The sequence below is a fragment of the Erpetoichthys calabaricus genome, chromosome 16, assembly GCF_900747795.2.
Source record: "Erpetoichthys calabaricus chromosome 16, fErpCal1.3, whole genome shotgun sequence".
In the NCBI taxonomy this organism is placed as follows: Eukaryota; Metazoa; Chordata; class Cladistia; order Polypteriformes; family Polypteridae; genus Erpetoichthys; species Erpetoichthys calabaricus.
This window is the reverse complement of record NC_041409.2, coordinates 20529507-20550560: the sequence shown is the minus strand read 5'-3', so window position 1 is coordinate 20550560 and position 21054 is coordinate 20529507. Positions and strand designations below refer to the sequence as shown.

At 37.7% G+C, this 21054-nt stretch overlaps 1 protein-coding gene across 5 annotated transcripts in view; it reads right to left on the bottom strand.

Moving 5' to 3' along the window:
• Positions 1-15281, bottom strand: part of meis2a (Meis homeobox 2a) — a 122939-nt gene extending 107658 nt beyond the window's left edge. Inside the window, exons 1-8 of one of the 5 annotated variants that reach the window (XM_051919803.1) lie at positions 15148-15281; positions 13474-13921; positions 12620-12852; positions 11551-11692; positions 11011-11061; positions 10386-10436; positions 9446-9595; positions 1981-2095 (exon numbers count right to left, since the gene is read on the bottom strand). In XM_051919803.1, coding sequence (XP_051775763.1) covers positions 1981-2095; positions 9446-9595; positions 10386-10436; positions 11011-11061; positions 11551-11692; positions 12620-12852; positions 13474-13485 — 754 coding nt within the window. In that variant the 5' untranslated portion in view covers positions 13486-13921; positions 15148-15281. Of the gene's footprint in view, positions 1-1980; positions 2096-9445; positions 9596-10385; positions 10437-11010; positions 11062-11550; positions 11693-12619; positions 12853-13161; positions 13310-13473; positions 14279-15147 lie in introns of those variants that run through there. The other 4 variants (XM_051919804.1, XM_028821638.2, XM_051919806.1 and 1 more) reach the window with 4 other exon arrangements.
• Positions 15282-21054: the final 5773 nt, after the last annotated feature.

Below are 21054 nucleotides of genomic sequence, written 5' to 3'. Positions count from 1 at the left end.
AGCACTGTACTGGTACAGCTGGTACTTACTGTAGTCCTTGGGCAGGAACATTAGGAATAAAGAGAAACTCCTTATGATAGTCTATCAGAGATGGCATTGGCGCCCACCATTCAGAAAATGCACACAAGTCCTGCACGACAGACATTTTAACTTCTGAAGCACTCATGACAAGTATTGAATTTAGTAATCTGAAAAAAAAAAAAATCAAACCATACCCTGAGTCTACTAATCTGTGCGAGATTTAATCTCAAATAGTTTCCTTGTTGCCCTTGGCCTCAAGCTGAAAATTGATCTTTCTAACCGAAGACACTTTGAGCAAGATAACTCGCACAGCAAGTCCCATCAGGAAGACTATGTTAAAGAAAAATGAGAGAGAGAGAGAGAGAGAGAGATACAAATCCAACAAAGTAGAAACCATTTTGTGAGGGTCGACGCATGAGTTTGGTGTACTTTGCCTTCGTCAAATTTAGGAAACTTCACGGAAGACTCTCCTGATGATGTTACAACATGAAATGGCACATTTTTACAGAAAAAAAGCAAATCTTGATAATACTAAAACTAATACTATTAAAACAAAGCATGTATTTGCTGCTTACTACTTAGTAATCATTTGAAAGCACTCCTGCAGACATTATGTAATCGCAAAGATTTTAGCAGTCTGTGGAAAGTGCAAAGGAAACACAAGACCCAAAGGGGCTGCTGAAGGAAATGGTTTGATTTTTGAGCTGCGCACCTTCTAATGCACAACAGAGGGCTTATTTTTTATTTTATTTTTTTTTTTTTTAATTTTCTCACCAGGCAGTATTTTCTCTTGGGTGCTATGCTGTTCTCATCCCACACTTGCTGAGACACTGCCTGTGTGTGCGTGTGTGGGTTTGTGTGTGAGGGAAAAGGTGAGCTAAGACAAGAAAGTGCACCGGAGGCCTCAGTGGCCTCTTCATAAAAACCGGTTTTGGAAGATGGGGGTAGGGTAGGGTTGGGTAACTCCCAGTGTCAAGTTATTCTTGGTGCTGCTAGCCGAGTTAGGATCAGAAATGCTTCAAGCGTTAACGTAATTGCAAGAATGTGAAAAATGAAGTGTCGAGCTCCTGAGCAAAGCAAAAGGTCAGAGTCAGCCTGGCACAAAACAGCTCAGTGGAGATGGCCTCATTAGACCATTAAATCTGCTTCCCTTTCTTCCCTTTTGTTTCTGGAGGATGCTTTCATTGTTAAATTTCTATTAATGATATATTTAACCCTTAAATCATTGCCTCCCGCCGCTAGCAGCTGTTATTGCACACGTCTCATTCTCAATTGATCAGCGGCACTGGGCCTCCGCAGGAAAAAAACGACTGCTAAATGCCTGCTGGATTACAGGTCACTTGTACTTCTGCATGTAAAACAATCAATATTCTGTAGATCCTTTTCTGCTTTTTTTTTTCCTTTCTTTCTCACTCACTTGTTTTCGTACAATCCAGCACAAGCAGTTAAGCACTCGTGAAATGCTTCACACTTTGATGAAAAGAAGAGTATTTGTCAACTACAGCACATTGCTACTTTTGCCAGCTATCCACTAATCAGCCGCATTGTAATATTTATGTCAGAACCTGCAAAAAATACAAAGCCAAAATAAAAGTACATATCAGCCTCACGACATGATGTTTTAGGGACTCAACACAACACAAATGATACCCATCAGAGGTAAACATCAGCCTAGACAGCCATGACAAAACATTTGTAGCATTAAAGTTCATTAATTTGTATCTCCAGCAATGTGAACAAAAAGCCCAGCTCTTCAATATTAAGGACAGCTAATGAAGGATCCACTTCACATGGAAGCCACATGAAACGTGTTCTTCTAACACACATATCCAGTTTGCACCACAAGAGCAAGAGCACGCACAAGTCTCGCCGTTAGGGAAAAGGAGGATGACATTAGACCGCAGTCACAACCCTGCTGCTCGGACACACATGCAGTGAATAAAGGAGCTGACCTCTTACCTTGCTCGCTGCTGTTGTCTCCGCTTTGTGATGCGTGGCCCCCACTGGAGGGCCCTGGCGTGCCTGCTGAGTGCGTTGAGGTTGCATCATCATGGTCTCTCCACGATGCTGGGTTCTGGTGCATACATGCCAAGGATTTTTTGTTTTTTTGTATTTTTTTTTTCCACAGTTACAGTTCCAACAGCAAATGAAGAACAGAATGTCACCATGGTGGGAAGTTTGGGGGATGGGGGGGGTGGGTTGAGAGAAAGGCAAAAAGAGACATGTTAACAATTCAGAAATTCAGCATGAATCAACTGATAGCCATATGTTTTTATTAAAGCTGCAGCTTCAATCTACTGTACATGACGCTTTACAAGAGAGTTTGCTCTTGCTGTGCTAAAATAACAATCCGGATGATAAAGTTTACTAACAGGTTAACCAACAGGGGCAGAGCACACTGTAATGGGGGTCACAGGAGAGACTACCAGAAGCATTTCTAATAGAAGTAGTATACTTAATTTCAGAGCCACTGCAAAAGGAGACACATACAAGGGTAATAAAAGACAGTCAATCAAGGCCATCAGGTTTTATGGTATATACTGTCTAAGAAAGTGATCACCATCACGCTAACAGCACAGTAAAACATCACTGATGGGATCTGACTGAGAAACCACAAGTCTCTGTTGAGCCACAGAGCAGGAGTATCCAGCCAGAGTCACTGCCTACACGTACAACCCAAGCCGCATAAGCAAAGCCGTCTCCCAGGATGCAAAGGAAACAACTGAGTGGTGGGACAGAAGCTTGGCCAAACATCTTCCTTATGCATCTCCTCCTCCACTGCTCCCCAATCACTCCCCAAAAGCCTGTTGCTGCCAAAAGGAAAACAGGATTTCTACTGTACAGGAAAAGCTTTATCTAAGCGGCATGAAAGCAGGCAAAAGATGGAATTTCCTCCAAAAACCAAAAAAGCAACACATGAAACAGATCCGCCTAAGGCCTGGCACTGCACAGCTAAACACCAGCTTGTGGGTGACAGTGAGGATGACTAACAGCTGACGGCATCCCCTTTCTTTTACGGCTTTAACTTTTTTAACAAGAGAATAAGGTTGCAGACAGCAAATCAATCTTTGTTAACCTGTAGTCCCTTTCACAAAACTGTCCACTTCATGTACTTTACAAGCAGACACACAAAAAAAATACACACGAAGGATTACCATTTTGTGCAAGGAACGAGCCGGTCCAACAGCCGCATAAGGTTCTCTGGATGGCGAAATGGAACAGAGCGCCACCTCCCCACCCAAAGCCTCTTGAAATGAACGTACAGAGAAATGGGAAAAAAAAAAAAGAAAAGAGGACACGTAGCCTAGTGCAAACGTCCGAGCCAAGCTCCCTCCTTTTTATCTGCATATTAGGGAAACGCTCGAATAGTAGACTGGGGCTCTTCACTTCGTCCGCAGCCTCTTAGCGTCAGCTGTTTGCCGGATGGTAATCAGATAAAGGGCTGGAAGAATTGCTTGAAAAAGAACAGAGACAATAGCTCGGCATGCCTTGAGCCCCCTACAACAATGAGCGAAAAAGAACAATAATTGCAACATGTTCACCTAGGCCACGGTTTTCTGTGACTAGGCATGGAGTGCCACTAATTTATGCACTCGAGGTTTCTTTTAGCTGCCACACATGTGAAAATGACATTAATTATCCAGTAACACCTACAGTATGATTTAAGGCAAACATTATCAAGAAGGAAAGCGAATGCCGTCTCTCGAAGCCCAGGCAGGCTGGGCCATTCAGCTTCCTGGGGCTCAACCCGATGGATCAGCCTATGCCTTGCTAAACTTTGTTTTCTCTCTTTTCTCTGCCACCATTGCTGCTGTTCGGCCTCCGCGGCTTTACTACATTAACATTTTCACACATAGAGAGCCCAGCAGATGCACAATGCACAGGGTGGCTCGACTGCCAAGTGCTACATTGTGAGCCATGTTGTGCAGGTAGTCTTATACATATTTATCAAACAGGGCCACTTGTTGCTTAGCAGTTCTTGACCATTAACTCGTTCCATTCTTTAGCCTGCCACTCTAAAGCTCGATGGTGTTCTGCCTGTTGCTGTACTATCAAAAATATAACACGGCAACTGCACTCAGCAGAGACCTTCGACGTCTATGGATTTTGTTATTTTTTTTTGTTGTTGTTGTTGTCGTTTTAAAGTTTTCAATAAGTCACCCCATCTGCATGACTCCTCGGCTTTACCAACAGAATTTAAAGGGAAAGGGCAAATTACATGTGTGACAATCCCCAAGTGCCTTAATAATTAGGAGTCAAATATGAATCACTCCTTGCTCTTTTCTAATTGTGTTAAAGAGCACCGTTACCAGGAGAAAAAAAGCAAATACCAAGTGCAGCACAATAGAAGTAGATGGAAAATAGATACAAGAAGCTAGGTCTCCCGGGGCAGCATTTTCTATTTGCTGGGTTACAGACTCACAGCTGATAATGCAAGTTGTAATTAATATAAAAGCAGGAGGCAATATGGGGAAAGCTTGTACTAGTCAGGCCACAAGAGAACACTCTGTCGCTATCCACTGTTTCTCATTTACACACAGTGGATTGCCTAGAAAGGAAAAAAAAGAAGAAGAAGAAAAAAAAAAAGGCCATGTTTCTGACCATCCCTCGGTATCATAATAAAAAAAAAAGAAATGTCACCTTCAGTGCGATTAAACTGAAAACTCACCAGACCAGTGTCGAGGATTTCTATGTACACAAAAATGGAACGCACTTCCTTTTCGGTAGATGGAGGGAAAAGGCAGCTTTTGACGGCGTAAACAACTTTATTTTATCAAAGACCTCTTTAAAGCTGTGCCACACCTCCTTTTTTTAATGTTGCCGGATCACAGACACTAAAGATAGGCTGAGATCTTACATTAAGATATACTTTTATTTACTAATTGCCGGCTCCCCGGAGACTTGGGTGTGCAGGTCACTGATTTCAATGCCACTGTATAGTGTTACAATCTGGGGAAATTAAAATGCTAAAAAGCTCTTTCTGCTCATGTAAAGCATGGCATTAACCTATAAATCTTAACAGCAAGTTGCGTACATTGAATTGTTCTTTTGCCTACTCTTCCAATTTCTATTTTTCTTTTATATATAATTACATAAATACCATGGTTCCTTTCCTATTAGTGAAAGACGAGCCTAAAGAAGGGTGGTCATTCACCTGCTGGAAAGAACGAGCATTTAAAGCTGGCATTGAAATTAGAAAAGGCACCATATTAACTGTTGATATTTGGAGGGCACTCAGCACTGCACATTTCATTACACACAGGAACAAGCAAAAACTGAAACAAGAGAACGGGTTGTAAACATAAACGCTCCATCTGGAAAATCTAAAATATTTTAGCAAGAATCTGGTATTTATTTTTACGGATGTTTCAATGTACATTTTTGTTCATTCTGTACACAACTAATTAGAAAATGAAGGAGCACTAATTTTACATTTGCCACGCAAACTTCGGTCACAGAGTATAAACCTGCACATGTAAATAAATTGCACTTTTACAATGTTTTAGAGAAAGGTGCTGTCTTTTTTTATTAGATGGCTTGCACCAATAAACACACTTCACAAATCAAAAGCTTTTTCATCAGTAAATATCAGCGAACCTTTACCAGGGTGAGCAGCATCGCATATATCCATTCCTATTCCAATTACTCAAACTTTGCCATGTAACCCTAACCCTAACCCTAATTTTTTTTTACTAATAATTTGAAAGTTAACCTACAAAGTCCACTTAACATGAAAATTTCAGATTTTATATTAACAGACTAGTTTAAAACTACTAATATTTGCACTTTCTCTATCTAAATAAAAAATAACTATTTAACTGGTGACTATTTTAATACAGCCCACAGCACAGTTGGGCTAGCGTTTTTTCTGCAGTTGTACAACTAACTTTTTTCCTATTATTTTATTTATGAAACTCTTCAAGAGCAAAGCCTACACGTGCTTCAACTGTCCACTTACTTTTTTTTTCTTGCAATTCAGAGACATAACTCCTTCAAGTCATTAATTTTAAAAAATGTCAAACTTTACGAGGACATTCCCTACAATTTTGTCGCTGCACTCACGCTTGTTCACATACACGCACATATTTTTGAGAAGCATAGCTGCCCTGTTATCTTTACAAAGTTATCAAAAACATTACCTGCATGTTTCTTTTTTTTCTTTTTTTTTATCAACGTACAAAAAAGCAAATATCACGTCTGCAAACAGAGTTTGAAATGCAGCTAGTGTTGGCTCAGGCTAATGGTATCCTCACTGGTTAGAGCCAAAGACAAACAAAAATGCAAATAAAGTGGAAACGTAAGGAAGTACTATGTGGTTTAGAATGCCATAGCCAATATAATTTTCTCTTTGGGCACAAATACAAAAACATTATTGCTCTACACGTTTTACATAAACACAGATAAATCTGCTTTTCTGGCAGTCTCTTGCAACTCCAAATGAAATCAGGCGCAACAGAAATGGTTCTGTGCAAATAATACACAGATTTGTTGACCTATCTTTAACCTTTGTAGCAGCTAATCGACAACCTTGAGCAAAAGATCAAAACACAAGCTAAGATTTTCTTTTTCTTATCCCTGAAAAGCATAAGTAGTAGAAACGGGAAAAAAAAAAAAAAGTACTGCAGTTTTTAATGCACGTTGTGGGAAGTCAAGTCGGCATGCAACATGTGTCACCTCGAAACAACATAAAACGCTCATGCTAATCTACAGGTACAGTAAGTGAAGCAAAATATGTTATGACTTATCATTATCAGTCACCTGTGCATTTACACCTACGTAGGCTCTTGAGAGAGCAAATGTGGCCTACTGTATATCTGCATAACAGTCGCTAACAGTATTAATGGGGAGCATTTGCAGTTTTTTTTTTTATTTATACACTAAATGTACAGCATTCACAAAAAAAATCATGTTGCTTTATGCTTTTACAGCAAAAATAATAAGGCTCCAGGAAGATGGAAAATATCAAGTGAAATAATGCCTATTACCGCCTGCTACCCCATTGACAAACAAAAATGCAACATGCAATAGAAACCCCTACAACAAAAGCACACACGCACACACACACACAACAGGCTGCTACTATTATTGTGAAATGGCTCATCATCTATACTGCACCAACTTTCACCAAATGAGATCTAGCCTTGGGCTACATATTAAAAATGCATATCAAAGCAAAGAAAAATGGACGTGAGAGATTCAACCTAAATAAATTAGCATATCTAACTACTGCATCGCCTCTCCCTCTGAGCCAAAAACATAGTAATGAATAATACAAAATAATAAAAATATCTCTCTCTCTCTCGAAAACTTGTCTTGCCTTTATGTGTTTCTGCTCTGCCAGTATCAACTGTCTACGACATCTCTAGTTGTAGCCCAAAGCCCACACTCACTATGAATACATTCACTTATGACACCTTTTCCAGCCGCCAAACATTTTAACCTCTTTCAAAGCAATACTCTCATAGCAGGTTTCCGTGTACTTTTGACCAACAAAACAAAAGCACTCGAAATCTCTGCTCGATTTGCACTTGTGCTAACAAATTGCCATCCACCTTTATTTATTTCTATGCCGTGCATACTGCATACATGTCACTGGACTCGCAGTTGCCCAATGCTTTCCCTGGCGATTTTACTTCATGAGTCAAACAATATCTCATCTCTTCAAATGCGATCGGTAAATGTTATGTTTAGTCTTGTCTGAAAAAACTTACTCGAAAGAAAGTGTAAATTACTACATTCTGTGCCACAAAACTCAAGGTTCTCAAAGAGGTAAATAACTCAAAATCATATAATACGAAAATAAACATAAATCTACATAGGAAAGGACAGATATGGAAAAATCAGCAGTGCAAACTTTCTTTCCTATTACAAACTGCTACTGAAATGGGTGTCAGCAAACATTCAGAGATATAAAAAGAGCAAAAAAATAAAAAATAAATAAACAGACTTCTACTCTGAACTGAACCGAATTTTGTGTAAAGCCTTTTCAATAGAACTGCTACAAAATGCAGACCCAAGGATTTAAGGACCTTTTATCTAAAATTCCCCAATGAAGAGACAAACCATAATGGGAACAAGACAAATGAGTTGTCATAAACACTTGCGCTGGTTATTGACAGTCCACTAATTTACACAAATCTTTAATTATCAAATTATCAACGTAATACTCAACACAATGGACCAGGCTATGATGTCTACATCTGAATATTATAATGAAACAGAGAAAATTGGCTTGAGCATCTGCCATCTGTCCTGAAATCAAACGGGCTAGTTTATCGAAGCAATATTATTCCTCATTTCTGCACTTAAAGTTGAAGTAAAGTTAGTTTCATGGCCAAATTGTTATGAAGTTTTGATTTTTTTTTTTTTGGTCAATCACTACTGAAAACAATATGAGGTCTTTTTCAGTACAGTATTAAGGATTAGACTTAACAGATGCAGCAAAGTGACTTTGCATAACACTTAAATCTGCTGTAATGCCTAATAGGCTTGAGCATCTGCAGCTCATAGATATTAATCGGTCACAGTATCGCTTGAATATGCACTCGCGGTGTCATACAACTGTTGACCAAATTATTGTGTGGTGGGAAAGAAAAAGAAACAAAACAACTTTGCCCAGCGATCGCCCTGTGCCCGTTTTAATGAGAATGCTATTTACTGACTGTCAGTCTGCTAGCGATTTTCGCAGATCAACGTTATGGTGGACTTGCTTTGCTCCTTAACCCCGGTGTCTCGGCTGTGCCGAAAGGTGAACATTTGTGCGCGGCTCTTGCAAAATCCATACGCGGTCACAAGGAAGGTCTAGGCCGGACTAAAAAAGCACACCGCAAAGAAGTCCAGCGAGGCATTATTTTAAGGTTTCTACTCTCATTCAACACGTTTCTGCTTCCATCATTTGCTTTGCCTACGAGTCCATATTGCTTTTTGGAACTGGCCACCTATCGGCTAGCGCAAACAGTCATGACTTTGGAAAAACATCACCTTAAAACGCTACGCAAACGGCAAACGATGGAGCTCGGGACATGACATGCAGTCCGCTGCGATTGTAACAAAGGTGCCTCATAAAAATCCATCTGTGCAATAATCGATTGAATCAGTTCGTACTCTAGCAATACCAGGCCACTGCGGATGCTATCAACTGGAGTTACACAAGTGTCCCACCAAAAACAAGCAGCTCTATCTGCAAGTAGACAGTGTGTGTCTGCAGGATAGGGAAACGGAAACCACAACAAAGCAGAAGATGACTTCAGATATCAGCCTCCACACAGACTTCAATTCCAACGCAACACAGGAAACAGTCGAAAATGTTCGACGAAACGTTCTACTGAGTGCGGGGCCAAACGTGACATATAAATACAAAGTCTGAACGAACCCTTGACAGTAAAGCAAGCAAGCCCTCGAGAAAGAAGACAAAATGGCTTACATGGTCGGCTAAGTTTGTGGATGATCCTGAAAGTTCTTCGTGGTCTGACTTTGAGCTGCCGTCCCTTTCATCAATTACCAGGTCGATTGGCATTTTTCCTTTTAAACAACTGATATACCGATGGCAGAAATTATCGCACAATTCGTGGACCTATAACGGAGCAAAAAAAAAAAGAATTTCTTTTTTTAGAAAGAGAAACCAAGCAATCTAGTCCAAGAATAACTATAATTAGGGGGCATAATAGTGGAAGGCAAGGAAACAATAGTAAAATTGTTGCTGTGGTTATTATTCTCCAGAGACTGCAGCAACAAGTTGAAAGGCAAAAATGCCGTTCAAAAACTAACAATCTACTGAGTTCACAATGCTCTTATATGTATTGTTTAAACTTGGATAGAAACAGTCATGCTAACAGAAAGGGGTATTTGCACATTGTTAATACAAAAGCAACGTAAGTGCCAACGCCAGAAAATTATACCTTTCAAGATTAAAAATGCATCTTTATAAGGTTACATTGACTTACAGCGACCGCTCAATGTCTACATTTACAGGCTAATCGCTGTGATCAACATTATTGTCCGAACAAATATAAAGATCATTTTAAAAGGGAAAATTCTTTTTAAAATGCTCTTAGTTGGGAAAACGTCTGAGCAGAAAAAAGGCAATCACATTGTAAAAAGCACAGAGTGTGTATATCTGGAAACACTCCTTCCATATATCCGTTTTTTGGGATTACTTTAACACTGTAAGATTTCATTCAACATGGATGATTTTGCTGTGTACCTTCATGCACGTTTTCTATAATACATTGATGTAAATAAAAGTGCGCGTGCTATGCCACAACACACAAGTGTAATACAATCTCAATCATTTTATTTAAAAGCATCGGACAAACGAGCGACACCATTTAAAATATTGTAATTTGCAAACAGGTTAAATTTACCTTTTCTAACTCCAAAAGATGAAAGCGTAATACTTGTATGGCTTGAATCATCTAAAGGGAAAAGTTCAAACAAAACGAGAGTAATTAGAAAAGCATTCCATATTAATTTGCCCACGAATTAAAAAAATCACTTGCAAATCTCTCAGTGAGCCAACGCAAAGCTCCGAGCACCATTATTTGGCTAATAAAACGTGGATCGCACATCTTCGGCTTGTCAACGTGAACTTCTAAATGTCTTCTAGTCTGGGTATGATTCCCACCACTGTCTTTCACTAAGTTGCCTCAAATTGCTAAGCCTTTTCAAAGTAAAGTTCAATTCCGCTAGTATCACATAAGCTAATAATAATAATAATAATAATAATAATAATAATAATAATAATAAGTGAAGAACATTTACAATGCACAACAGCGGATAAATCAAAAGTCGAAGAAAAAATATAAATCAGCACGGCTTAACAGCCACATTAAAACTTTAAAAACTGAAATATAGGAAGACTATTTTTTCATGAAATAAACTATTTTTTTAAATAACTGTAGATCTTTAAAATGCGAACAACTTATGAAGTTGATTGAAATACTCATTCTGTTAAGCGCAAATAAATATATAAAGAGAAGAATGCCTTACCAAATTGTCCAATTCTGGATTTGAAGAAAATAAGGGTTTTTCTGCGCGGACCTACAAAGAACAGAATGAGGTGTATTGTGTTACTTTTTTTCCCTTCCTCTCATGTTTGAGTTCTCTTAAGCTGATTAAGATCTAATTTTCAATCTATGAAAATACAACATGAATTACTGTATTATATATTAAAATAAACAGGGCCTGATATGGTACCTTGTATTAAAATGAACACTTTGAAAAGTGCTGCAGAGTAATTACATACAACTAGTTACGGTTATCATTTTAATAACAAACTTGACAGACTCCATACTTCACATTTAATATTTTACTATAATTTTTAAATTAAAAGCATTGCAAAAGAACACATTCACAAGCAAATAACGTGCCTGTTCAGCACACAGACGACGTGTGCAAGGCGTGTTTACTAGAATGTTTAAATTTAACTTAATAGCTTTTTTTTAAGGGAGTAAAAAAGACTGCATCACAATTGTACAGTACCAATTACTTTTTCAAAATATGTGATCAGAGCAAATATGAAAAATTGACCTGTTTGGCGAAGACGGCGATGTCCTCATTGAAGGAGTCGGAGGAGCAGACGTCGCCGCCTGCCACGCCGGGCTCTCGGGGTGTGCACGTCGCCAGCTCGCATTTCTCAAAAACCAGCGCTAGCAGAGGAAATAACGGGTGACTGAAACGGAGTAAAAAAGTAACCTCAGAACTCACTAAATAAATCCCCCCAAAAAACTTTATCCAACTTAAAAACAGCAAAACGCTCCCCCGACAAGTCTGAAACACTTAAGAGGCTACACAAAACTGACCTGACTTTACACGAGCGAGCGAAGACAAAAGCTTACAAAAACGACACTGGGGCTGTCATGAAGTGCTTTCTGAAAATGCCGTATGACTGTTTAAATCTCGTAAGGCAGAACAGGAGCATCAACACCCAATGCCTTTCCAAAAGGCACATTTAAATCAAGTTAACATACTGCAGACAGATACAGTGCAGCACAATTTCAGAGCGGCGTTTGTTTTGTAAAATTTAAAGAGTGCATAGGTGTTTGTCGAAACAGCCAACTTTAGCTGTTATGGCAAAGTTAATTCCGTCTGAATATGTGTGTTTATTTCCATTGCGATGTGAATAAATGTCATGTAAGACATACATGGTCGTACATGCAATAGAAAAGTTGTCAAAAATATCTATCTATCTATCTATCTATCTATCTATCTATCTATCTATCTATCTATCTATCTATCTATCTATCTATCTACTCTAAAATAATTTTGTGACTTGGCTTACTTTTATAACTGAAATTTTAAATAGATTATGAAAAACGAAAATTAAATGTCACTACTATTTTGTTAAAAACAATGCTGCCAACATTATGACAACATTTAAAACTAACTACAAGTACTACAACGTACAAGTCAGGAAAAAGGTGATAAATCTCAGCTTGGCACAAAAGCAATTGCCGTTAAGTTAAACTGCCTGGCAAAAAAAAAAAGTCGCATTAAATTCATACTCGGGTGTAACAGTTTACAAGCGGGCTATCCCATGTTCACACGCGAAACTACATCTAAGTACCGTTTTAAAGCTATGTTTATCGGTTTCACGTACCCGTAAATTGCATCTTTATCTCTCTTCAAAACATCGTTGACAGCGGATCCCATGCCGGTTGGCATTACGTTGGGGTGAGGTGCGTGAGCCCCGTAGTGCTGGCTGGCATGTAACGGTGGCCCATGGTTCAGGTGATGTACCTGCGGTAGCGGTCGAGGAGCATGAGGGTCTCCATACATTGATGCAGGTACCCCCACCCCGTCCATTCCACCGTAATGGGGTAGTTCATCGTACTAAAAAAAGGAATAGAGTGGAATAACAGAGATAAGCAGAACAATCAGCGAAAAAAAATTTGTAAAAGAAGTACGTAGGGCGATTAAACAGACAAAAGTAAAATTAAAATGCAGTGAATCAGATGCAGAAGATCGAAGCAAAAAGCAACGGTTACTATTCTGAAATAATTGTTGGAAAAACACAGACAGAATATTAAAATCTCATGCAGTTAATTGTACTGAGAAAAAGTGTGCCTTGAACAAAAGAGTAAAAAAATGATAAAGAAAAAGAGTAAAAAAAAAAGAAAGAAAGAAAGCTTCTGAATTTACCAGGAACATTTTAAATCTGCAATCCCTCTTGTCCGTATCAGTTTCATAAAACCAGCAAATTACTTAGGGACCCCCTTTGAAAACAGCACTGTGATTTAGCAGTAAGGTCGCCGGTTAAACAAGAATGTTGGAAAGGAACAGAGCAGCGCTGAAAAACGTGAAATAGAATTAATTCATCATTTTATCTTTTTTTTTTTTTTTTTTAAAGTACTATCTTTAAATTTGTGCCGCGATCGCTAAGCAAAGAGAGCAACTGGATAGGCCCTTCTCACAGTGGGTTTGTTTAGGCAAGTGTTGGAGATTTAAACCTACCCTTTGCGCCATCAGTCTGCGCTCCAATAAACTCCTGGATGTGTCGTATATTTAATATCCCAGTCCGGTTAGGAAGTGATTTAGTGGGAAGACTCCTTTTCTCAATCAACTTAGTGAATTCTCCAGTGTGGCAGAAAAAGGCAAACAGAAGGACCAACAACAGTTTGTACAATTGTTTTTTTTTTCTTGTTTTCCCTTTGCACGAAAAAAAAATTGTCAACCACCAGACTGAAGGTTTACAATCGGCCCATCAACAACCCGCATGTAACTAAACTGTCGTGTCTCATGGCTTTTTGCCACTCCAGCTGTCAATCAAAGCCAGGGGTTGTCAAGGTAATGAATGAATGATGGTTGGTGATGGTGATCAAGAGAGGAGGAATCTTTTAGCCCGTTTTCTTCCAACAACTCCGCGTCTCCCTTTTAGGCAGTGGATCGCTTTTTATTAGTACTGTAAAGAGAGAGAAAAAAAAAGCAATGGAAATTACGATCGAATTTTTGAGATCTTTCCTGTTTCCCTGTAGGTATTTCGTCTCCCTCTCTCGCTCTGAGATGAGTGAGTGTCAGTAAGTGTTGGCAGGTTGGCTGCTCGCTTGCTTATAGAACGGAGTCAGTTTGCAGCGCTGATCGGCGGGAGAATGAAATGACGGAACCCGGAAGTAGTGGTAGCCATAGCCAGTCCTACAAGAGCTATAGAAAGAGGAGAGACCAAAGCCTCTGATATGCAGAGTATGCATGAGGACTGCTTCAACTCCGCATGGGGGGAGCCAGGCAACACATCATTTTAACTCAACCAATTCTTCACCGATAACAAGAGTCAGAATTAGAGTGTGTATGTGTGTCGCTGTGTGTGTGTGTGTGTGTGTGTGTGAGAGAGAGAGGGAGGGAGAGAGAGAGAGAGAGAGAGAACGCAAATCACACAGAAAAGAAAGGGGGGGTGAAGGGGGCGGAGAAGGGGCGGGTAAAGCGAACGAAAGAGAAACATGCGTCGGAAAGTCGCCAACTTAAAAGAAATATAACTCCGCAGAATACATAGTTACGACCAAACTTTCACACACTTTCTGCCCACCATGACCCGTGAGGCAATATTTACACACGCAGATCGTCACATCCTTTTTACACGCATAATAAACTGTACCCCCATAAGAATAAACTCTGAATTCTTCGATGAAACCACCCCCTTCACACACACACACACTAATAGACGTCTGTAGTTCCCTACCAAAGCGTAATATTTATCCGATGAGAGCTTATGCGCGCAATCACCAACATGTATTCTTATTTCAGCGGACACGGTCTTTTGTACAGATCTTACATGTATCAGATGATCCAAAACGTAATGTAAACTTTTTGCATGTTCGTATGCTGAGATTCCGCTGCCGCTGTCGATTGTAATTTATGATGTTAAATCTTTCTTGTTATCTTTGTTGTGGTTACTATCTGTGTACTTAAGTATTACCTCGGTAATGTCTGTTAATGGTGCTGCTAATTACACCAACGTTATTAAGCAACTTAAGTCAAATGGCTCACCCCCTTGAGCACAGAATGAACTTTTCCAAAAAGCGAGCGAGTGAGCGAGCTGGAGAGAGAGAGAGAGAGAGAGCCTTTTGTAGGGAAAGTAATTTTGTGTGTTTCTTTCGGCCAATCCCCTCCCCAGACACAAATCCCATGCCTTACCTCAGTGTAGTCAATTATCAAAGCTCCCAGAGATCATCAATCATAGAGACCGCTTGAAGTTTAGAGGAGGAGCATTGGTCTTGCCATCGATTGCTGCAGCTTTGGCCTTTTTCCGTCTTGTTCACGCTCCTTTGCGCACAAAACCTAAACCAGGTCATCTATCCCTTTTAATATTTAGCTTCATCACTGATAATGTACCCCGTTGTGCGTATGACATCATTGTGTGTGCACAGGGTTTCCACATGGACTTCTTACTATATTTATACAAGGCGAATTTGATTTCCAAAGTTAAGCGAGCTTTGTGTATCTCTGGTCTGAAATATTCTGGGAATGGGGCGGAGGGGGGCTTAGAGGTCAGTACCCCCCACCCCCCGCCTTAAAAAAATACTTGATTGAGTGCTCGGAATGATAATAGTGATAGCTAAGCAATTAAACAGTACGACTAAATGAGGCATCATAACAACAATTATGTTTGTTGAAGGGAAAAACAGCCTCTGCGTGAAAAACGCACCGTAGCTGGGCTGACAAACGGCACTGGGCATTTCAGCGTTGTGTTATAGCCCGAGCATGAGCCATACTGACTGTTGCGGCACAGCAGCGTGATCGAGTGTTTCTCGTTTACTTTTACCTTGTGTTACACCCTAGAAAATCAGAATCAAGCATGCTGTCGAAGACAAGCCTTTCTTAAGCGACCTCCAGCTTAGAAAATCACGCTACCTATGCCTTCTTTACTAAAGGTTCAGTTTTTTTTCTGGACGAAACTGGTAAGTCCTCCTGTGTCCTTCTGTCAAAAATAATCTGACTAAAAGGAGTTTTAAATCTTTTGAAATCCAACGCAGTTTCAAGTTCATCTTTTTTCCGCATTATGTTGGTACGCTGTCGCGGAACATGTTTGAAAATAGATTGTCATGCTAAACTTGTAATTTTGCTTTCTCAAATACTGCATGTGCAAAAGAGTGGAATATATCTAGATATTGTTCGGATTTCGCATAATTTCTTGAAAGGATTGTTTTACATGCATTAAACTAGTGTGAGGCGATACCATCTGAACACGGATTATAAAAGCACTGTACAATGCGCGATCTCCAGTAATCCTGGCGAATTAATTCTGATTTTTTTTTATTCCCATTTCTTGTAAAAAATATATATAACCTTCGTTTATGTCATTTTCAGAATGTGGTTTTTATTCGGACTGTAACAAACATTTCAAACATACGCTGATTTAGTATTATTAATTTGTAAAAAAAAGAAAAAAATCCCTCGCATTTTTTCTCTTACATTTTAATAGTTTATTTTGGTTAATCTTTTCATCTGCCTAAATATCAGCGAATGTCAGAAGGAACAATATGCATTTTAATACGTATAATGTGTCGCATTATTTAATGTTACAGATACATGTAGACATGTATGTAAAGTGCTTGTGAGAAGATTTGAGTTTTTGAATTGTTAGCACAGTTTATTTTATGCATATAATGTATTGACATTTTTGTCATGTATGTTATATAAATATATTAATTCAACATATTTTATTTATCATTTTGTTAATTTATAATATATACATATTATTATGTTATATAAATGATATTTAAATATATATTGTTTAAATAAAATACTTTTAATCGATTCATTGTTCTGGCTTAAAAAAACTGATAACCTTGATTTTCATGAAATCAGATCACATTCGTTTTTAAATGCAGCTTTTACAGCAGTCAGATTCCGAGATGTGCACCATATATACAATTCAAGTTGAACTAATTAACTAATTTATTATTATTATTATTATTATTATTATTATTATTATGATTAGTTGACTTCATAAATCTTACATGAGTTTAGTATGTGTACAGTGCAAAGGGAAATTTTAATCAATGGATGAAATGGTCGACTGAAAATCAGCGTCCAGTGTAAAAGAGCATCTCTTTCCACAAGCAGATCCTTTGGCTTGCAGAAGATGACTTTAGCAGGCGGTAAAATTTCATCTTGTGGTGTCAAATTGAGGTCAGTTTGGGGTTAGAGCTCTCAGTATCCGATAGGAGCTGTCCAGCTGTGTAGGGATTCATTAAGAGCAAAGGATCCATTTCAAGAAAAACACAACTAAGACAATCACAGGGTAAAGATCTACTCCGTGTCACATCCTACAAGTGCACCATAACATACTAACCAAACTTTGCTTCAAAAAGCGCTCCCCGTGAGCACAGGATATAAGTTAAAAGAATTAACTGAGTCTAATACGGTACGTATACGAAAACCCTTCAATTATTTACGTTATGTGTATTTATCTGCTTTATACATATTACAGATAGAATTGTACAGAAAAGAAAATAACTAATTTGAATCTTTGTCATAATTGAGGCTTTGTTAAGCCTCATTTAAAAATGTACCTCTTAAGTGAAATGCACTGGTACGCTTAACGAAATAGTTGGCATTTTCAACACTGTAACAAGTATATAATAATATATTTTAAATGAAAACACCCAGTTATTTCAACAAATTGAGATTGTTCGGTTTCAATTTAGGCGCATTAAACCGACTTAACACATTCACTTCCTGCGAAAGAAATATTTTCTGACCAGCAGCATAATCCTGATCAATATTAACACGGTATTCAGTGGTTATTTATAGTTTAGTTCTTCTTATTTTATTTATTTTTTTGGTTGTATTGAATGTCTTTTATGCGATAATTATAGTTAAATGCTATCTATCTATCTATCTATCTATCTATCTATCTATCTATCTATCTATCTATCTATCTATCTATCTATCTATTCAAAATGCCATATGCATAATAAAAATATCAGGATCTTTTTTACTGATTCAACAGATGCTGTCCCAGCTACATATATCATCAGCGATTCATTGTCAAACTACCCATAGCAACATAAACAAATAAGCGTTTGAGTAATTAGTTTAGTAAGCGCATCTGTAAATAAAAATAATCCTTTTCGCGGTATATTTTTCTGTGTTGTACAGACAGATGTCTGGTAGAAATCCTTTCTGTCACCTTTTTGTATTTTCAAACCCCTTCTTAAAATGCATAAGCGACCGTCTTTCTGGGGAATTTTCCCGTGACTTCTTTTTGCTTGTTCAATCTGTATATTAACGCAAATTGAACTTTTCTTGACCCCACTTTCAAGTGTGGTTGGGGGTACAAAAAATGTGTACCGAAAAGGAGATGAGCATGTGCAATCTAACGTTAGTCGGATGGAAATCTAACTATTAAAAAATAAAGATTGCTGAACTGTATGGTTAAAATCAAAATAAACGGTTAGCACTAAACTGTCTTGTAATCGGAAAAGCTTTCCCAGTTTGTCTCGAGCAGCTCTTCAACGAGTTTACTTGAAATCCACAGCGCTTTAGCGCTATCTGGCGGATTGACACTATCAGTGTTTTTGTGAGAAACACTTTTTACTTCTTGGTTTACCGAGATTTCTACCAGTAATAACAACAACAGCAACAACAACGACAATAACAACAGCATACTACTAGTAATAATAATAATAATAATAACAATAATAATAATAATATCAACTGAAAATAAAGCCTATTGAAAGTTAACATTTCATGTACAGTATTAGCATTCCAAAAACAATTAAGAGCGTGAAAATTGCACAACTTTTAGATTGCCGAGTTGCTTTTGTTCACCTTGCAATACTTTCATATAAAACTGTTTGCGAATTTAGGCAAACATATGTTATAATTACTAGCTGATGTGCATTGGACAAAACTTTTCTAACTCACCTAAAAGTATAAAATATTTGAAGACCATTTCATCAAGACATATACATGAACTGTTGCAAAACGTTTTAATATCAGTTTAAACCATTCCAACCTTTTCAATTATTATAGTTTATTAACATAATATAATCTGCAATAAAATTAATTAAAATACACCCATCAGTAAATTTCTGTATACATATAGGATTTACCTTGTGATTATTAAATGAAAGCCCCTTAAAAAAAACGTGCAGTGTTCTTGGGCAGTGTTCGTTTACTGAATAATACGAGCCCACTAGCTAATGATGGTCATTAAAATGTGTTTTACCGTAATTAACAAAGCATTAAAACCACGAACTCGAACTAATTCCAAAATCTCGTTCGTACCATTTGAATGCACATAGTCTGAAAGATATGCAATACTTGCTTATTCCGAATAAATATAATAACCCAAAAATGCGTCGAAAATACAAGTGTGAGTATTGTTATTTAGTATTGTGGAAAAAAAAAATAAACGTAATCTTTAAAACTGCGATACACGACAAATTAAAAATTAAATTAAATAAAGTGGTGCTGATAAAAATAAACATTCTAGACCTTTTTTGGTAAACGCTAGAGCTTTTCCGTTATTGTTATTCGTGGTGTTTTAATTTGAATCTATGTAGCGATTAAAGCTCCTCACAAAGATGCGAAAGGGCCTGGGAACTGAAAATACCACCAAGCTTAATTTCACCCCAATACACTTACATCTGTAGTAGTCGCACTGTGTATGTCCTCCACGCTCTCTTGTGCGAAAGTGCAGTATTAAACAAACAAGACCATGTCGTTATTTAAATAACTCTTACAAACCACCATTATATATGCATCATCTCACTGAGATATTTACAAATAAAACAAAATTAATTTCATTGTTATATTATTGATTTACACAAAGTGCATTTTGGGCATTTTAAAAAATACAGTTAGAATCACGAATAATAACCATTAGATACAAAAGTCATTATTTGAAGTAAATTCAATTCAACTTAATTTCAGTTCAGTTCCATTTGTTATCATACCTTAGAAAAAATGTGTATTTGTTGGTGTTGTGTTGATGCATGGTTCTGCCTAATGTATGTATGTATTTATTCATTTACCGAATTTCTGTCAGTGCTTCTTTAATTATAGTTTATTTACATTCTAGTGGAATAATGTTAATGGCAAAAGTAGGGAAACCTGAAAATGACTGATTTGTGGGACATTACAGTTTTTAGAATCCTTCTGGCACTGCCGATTATTTAAGAGCTGAGAAGTACTGAGACATTATTTGATTAGAATTGCGCTTAAAACGTTAAATTCAACGTATTAGTATTTGTTTCCATGATTGTTTTTATGTGAATCCGTCGTAAAAATTCTGGAGCTGTTGAATAAGTCAGATCTATATATGAATTATTGTTTTGAAAATGCGTATCGAGAATGATTTTTTTTCTCCACACCATTAGATATAATTGGGGGAAGTTTAAGTGGAGTTGAGATGCCGTGAAGTTAATAGCAGTGGCCCTCTTGCGGTCCCCTGTCACTCATCATTTATCAGACTTAGAGATTTTAAAGAGGCAGGGTACCTGTTAGCTGATTCGCGCTTAGGAACATTTCCCTGACCGCTTTCGAAGATGCCCCTCTTTTTTTTGTATTAGATTCTAAATTAATGCTAAGTTAAGTGCCCTATCTATCTATCTATCTATCTATCTATCTATCTATCTATCTATCTATCTATCTATCTATCTATCTATCTATCTATCTATCTGAACTTCATTTATTCAATCTGTTTGAATAGCTTCTCATATAATGGTATTTGGACATTAAAATAAACAAAAAAGTATTTCAATATATCTTGTACAAAGCGCAAAATATATCCCAAACCTATGTGTCAAGCCGCAGAGGGCATTTAGTAAAGCTATATCGGTCGTCTGCTTGCATAGCTATAGACGTAAAGATCTGAAGATTTATTAATAGACGATGCCAAACAGCTGGTAAGTTAATTTTCAATGAAAGCTTATCTTGCGCCACTTAAATAGGACAGCGCGGGCATAATTCTGTATTTCATTACATTGGGATCTATAAATGAAAGTACATAAATAAATAAGTAAACAAATGGTCGAAGTAGTTAAGTCGGAAGCAAAGTTCCAACCTTTGCTAAATTATTTGACTTTCCCA